At 45.0% G+C, this 4,363-nt stretch overlaps 1 protein-coding gene across 1 annotated transcript; it reads left to right on the forward strand.

The window, feature by feature from the left end:
- Window positions 1-835: 835 nt before the first annotated feature.
- LOC129598954 (uncharacterized) lies at window positions 836-2,911 on the forward strand. The gene is made up of 3 exons (XM_055497046.1): window positions 836-2,331; window positions 2,394-2,514; window positions 2,837-2,911. The coding sequence occupies exons 1-2, from the start codon at window positions 1,040-1,042 to the stop codon at window positions 2,473-2,475; spliced, it is 1,374 nt and encodes a 457-aa protein (XP_055353021.1). The 5' UTR covers window positions 836-1,039; the 3' UTR covers window positions 2,476-2,514; window positions 2,837-2,911.
- The last annotated feature ends 1,452 nt before the right edge of the window (window positions 2,912-4,363 follow it).

Consider the following 4,363-nt stretch of genomic DNA (forward strand, 5'->3'; position numbering starts at 1 on the left):
CGGCCGTACATCGTCGCGATCGTAAAATCGACAATTTCAATTCATGGCTCGAAGCGTTCCTTTTGTTTGCACGTTATCGCGCCTTTTACCATCCCGATTTGGCTACTCATTTCCTGTCTTATGTCGAAATCATTCGTGGTATGGCTATCCAGCGTCCGTTTGTTGTTTGGATTGAATACGATAAGCGTTTTCGCGATCGTATGAGTTACGTTGAGGCTGACGATGATGCCTGGTTCACTGAAGACATAACTTTAATGGCAGATGTACTACGTACTTGCACGGTTATTGCAACTCCTACTCCCGTGACCGCAACTATTCCCACCTCTTCAACTGGCACTACTGGCCCACGTCCACCGCTCGGTGGTTACTGTTTCAACTGTTTCGATCCGTCTCATTATTCTACCTATTGCCCGAAGCCTAAACGCGTTCCCAGTCGAACTGACACAGCCAGTGCCTCTTCTGCGGTTGGTGTCAGTTCCACCTCGACTCCTCTACCATCTACTTCAAATTCCCAGTCAATGCAGCCCTTTCGTGGATCCCGTGTTGCCGTCTGCAGGGATTACAACACGGGAAAATGCCCAACTCCCTGCAAGCATCGTCGCATCCACATCTGTGATGTCTGTTTCGACATCAGCCACACCCGCCCCTATCACTCTGCCGTCATCAATCCCCAATAAGCCAACCACACCTCTTCGACCTTACAGATTCCTGGCATATTTGAAGTTTTTCCCAGATCGTGCAATAGTGGTTTCGTTCATTTTCGGATTACTTCATGGCTTCCGATTAGGTTTGTCATTACATTTTTGCTTCGATTCTGTTATGTGTTATTTCAAGTTTAGGTTTCACTGGCACACATTTTCTCCGTGTTACCCCGAATGGCGCTACTGCTCGACAGTTTCCTGACATTGTCCGCAAATATATCAAGAAAGAAGTTGAATTACAGCATGCGTGTGGTCCTTTTCAAATAGTTCCTTTCCCCAATTTCGTGATTTCCTCACTTGGTGTCCGGCCCAAGAAAACAGGCGGAGCCCGTTTAATAATGGACCTATCACGACCTTTCGGCGACTCGGTTAATGACTACATATCCCGTCAAGATTACACCTTGAAATTCTGTTCCGTCGACGATGCCGTTAAAATTCTGACACGACTTGGTCCAGGGGCATTAATGGCGAAGGTCGATTTGAAACATGCCTTCCGGTTGATTCCTGTCCATCCTGCTGACTGGCATCTCCTTGGATATCAATTTGACAATTTGTATTACTTTGATATTGTCTTGCCATTTGGCCTTCGCTCGTCTCCAGCAATTTTTAACCGTCTATCTGACTTCCTTGAATGGATTGTTCGACATGTGGCAAATTTCGCTGATGTGCTTCACTATGTCGATGACTTCTTCTTTGCCGGCCCAGCAAATTCCCGCCTTTGCCAACTCGTGATGGAGTTTTTCTTTTTACTGTGTGGTGACCTTGGCGTTCCCATCGCTTTGGATAAGTGTGACGGCCCTTCAACAACCATAACCTTCCTTGGTGTTCAAATCGATACAGTAACTCAAACTCTCTCACTACCAGAAGAAAAGCTGCGGGATCTTTTGTCAGAGTTTCAAGTTTTTTCCAATGCCAAGTCGATGACAAAACGTGACCTTTTAAGTTTGATTGGTAAATTGAGCTGGGCTACTAAAATTATCCCTGCGGGTCGGATTTTTCTTCGCAGAATGATCAACTTGGCCAACAGTGTTCGTCAGCTTCATTATCGCATATCTCTAAACAAAGAATTCCGTGCCGATCTAAATTGGTGGCTAGAGTTTCTGCCGTTATGGAACGGTTTTTATTCTTTTCTCGAGCCAACATGGACTTCGTCTGCCGATTTAAATTTGTTTACCGACGCTTCATTGACCTTTGGTTGTGGTGCTGTCTACGGACATGAATGGCTGCAGTATGAATGGCCAAGTGAATTGTCTTCTTTAAAGCCACATATAACTTGGTGTGAAATGTTTCCAGTTTTGCTCGCCTGCCATGTGTGGGGACATCGGTGGCGCACGTTACGACTGACCTTTTATTCTGACAATAGTGCAGTTGTTTCAACCTGGAAATCGTTTTCGTCGCGTCATTGTGGTGTCATGGATCTAATTCGTCGGATTTATTTTACCGCAGCACGACACAATTTTCATGTTCGTATCGTTCATATCCCGGGAAAAGATAACTTGGCAGCCGACGCTCTTTCAAGGAATCGTCTCGATTTGTTTCGTCAACTCGTTCCCGAAGCTGATATCGCTCCACAGCCTGTAAACTATGATGTGTCTCTGTTACTTCATGCGCTGACCGCTGGTCAAGAAAGGTTTCCCATCCACATTTCTCCTAGTTTTTCTGTTGACTAATAATGTTTGCCTTATGTCGTAGAACAAAGAAAGCGGATCAAATGCGTGCAGCGTCTGGATTCCGTGATGGACAGACTTTGCAGCGCCCACCTGTCATCGAATAGTTCCAAGTCCTATCGTTCAGCATTTCAAAGTTTTCATCAGTTTTGTTTGCGAAACGGGTTTTCTAGTTTTCCTACCAAACGTTCTACACTGCATCGTTATGTAGCGTATTTGTTTGACACCAAGCGATCGTACGCTACGGCTAAATTGCATGTAGCCGCTATTGCCGCTACTTTTCGTCGAGCGGACTTGCCAAATATCACTTCCAATGATCAGCGACTTTCATTGTTATTGGCCGGTTTTAAACGCCTGCGTGGGAAAACTAGACAGCCCCGTCCCGCATTCACGAAAACTCATCTGCAACGTTTTATTGCTCGACTTCCACTTATTATCTGTAACCAGTTTGATATTAAAATGTTGCAGTCAGCGGTTACCCTGGCCTTTGCGGGCTTTCTTCGCTCTGCAGAATTTTGCTCACCGTTGTCACTGAAATTATCCTCCAGTGCCTTGCGACGTGATGATGTGACATACACTACTAACTGCCTATCCCTGCGTCTGCGTGCAACCAAGTCACAACAGTTCGGTCCTGTTTCCGTCATCATTGGGGCAACTGGTACGGCAACCTGTCCTGTTCAGGCATTCCGGGCCTATGACTCCCTGCGCCGGAGGCATTTCCCGCCGGATGCTCCTCTGTATTGCTTTTCTACTGGTTCATTTTTAACCAGGCAGCGTTTCACTTTTATTCTCAAAAAACTTATTAGCCCTAATTTATCGGCTCACTCTTTACGTATTGGTGCCGCATCAGCGGCTTTGGAAGCCGGCCTGTCAACCGAACAAATACGTATTTTGGGGAGGTGGAATAGTCATGCATATACTCTGTATTCTCGCTTGGATACCCGTCATTTGTCTTCTTTAACGCAACAATTTATGTCTTAGTTTCGGTTCTTGTTGTTTATGAACATGGTTCGTATTCATACTCATGTTTGTTTTTCCTTGCTGTTCGTTTCCTTGGTTTGGGCCGCGGCTTCGCTTTTGGGGGTCTGGTCGCGGACGGTTACATAAGCGGTAGACTGACCAACTTGGCCTTTCAGTTGCCAAGTTCGGACATCAGTCTGCACTTCACCACCTCCGTTGATTAACCCCATTTCCGGCAACTATTCTGGTCTGAAGATCGCGAAACGTTAATGACGGTTATTGTCCAGCAATAACAGTCGTTAACGTGCGATCTGAGGCTTTCTTGTTGCTATGCACAACGGGGCAATCGAACTTCTATGGCATTTTAACTTTCATGTGCCATTAGAAGTTTGAGTGAATAGTTGCCTTTATGGTGTCTCAAAAGTAAACCCGCCCGCCTCTCCCGTTTCTACGTGTCAGTTATCATCTTGCTTGACAGCGGTGTCTCGTTTATTGATTAAAGGGGTCTGGTCGCGGACGGTTACATAAGCGGTAGACTGACCAACTTGGCCTTTCAGTTGCCAAGTTCGGACATCAGTCTGCACTTCACCACCTCCGTTGATTAACCCCATTTCCGGCAACTATTCTGGTCTGAAGATCGCGAAACGTTAACTTGTTATTTTAAATTTATTCATTTTATAGTAGTAGTAAGTAACAATTTTATTAGATTGCGCTTTGCTTGAGAACTACCTTGTGGCATGTGGTAGAAAAATGCATAAATCAATTTGTAGCATGCATAGACCAACCCATGTCGGCTTGCTGTATATGTACGCATTTTCTCGCTGCGATAAACAGTGCCAACTACCTACCACAAGTGCGTATCATGTTACAATCAACGTAATTTCATCACGCGCAAAATACTTAACAAAAACAAGAGCTAACATATCAATTTTTACCGAAAATAACCATCGAGGAAGTAGTAATTAAAATCGGAAGGCAACCTACAATTCGGCAGTGAAGGTTTTGAAGCAAATACTAACAAGCGAATAGTTTACA

Source organism: Paramacrobiotus metropolitanus, unplaced genomic scaffold, assembly GCF_019649055.1.
Source record: "Paramacrobiotus metropolitanus isolate TYO unplaced genomic scaffold, Prichtersi_v1.0 Parri_scaffold0000133, whole genome shotgun sequence".
NCBI classification, from domain to species: Eukaryota; Metazoa; Tardigrada; class Eutardigrada; order Parachela; family Macrobiotidae; genus Paramacrobiotus; species Paramacrobiotus metropolitanus.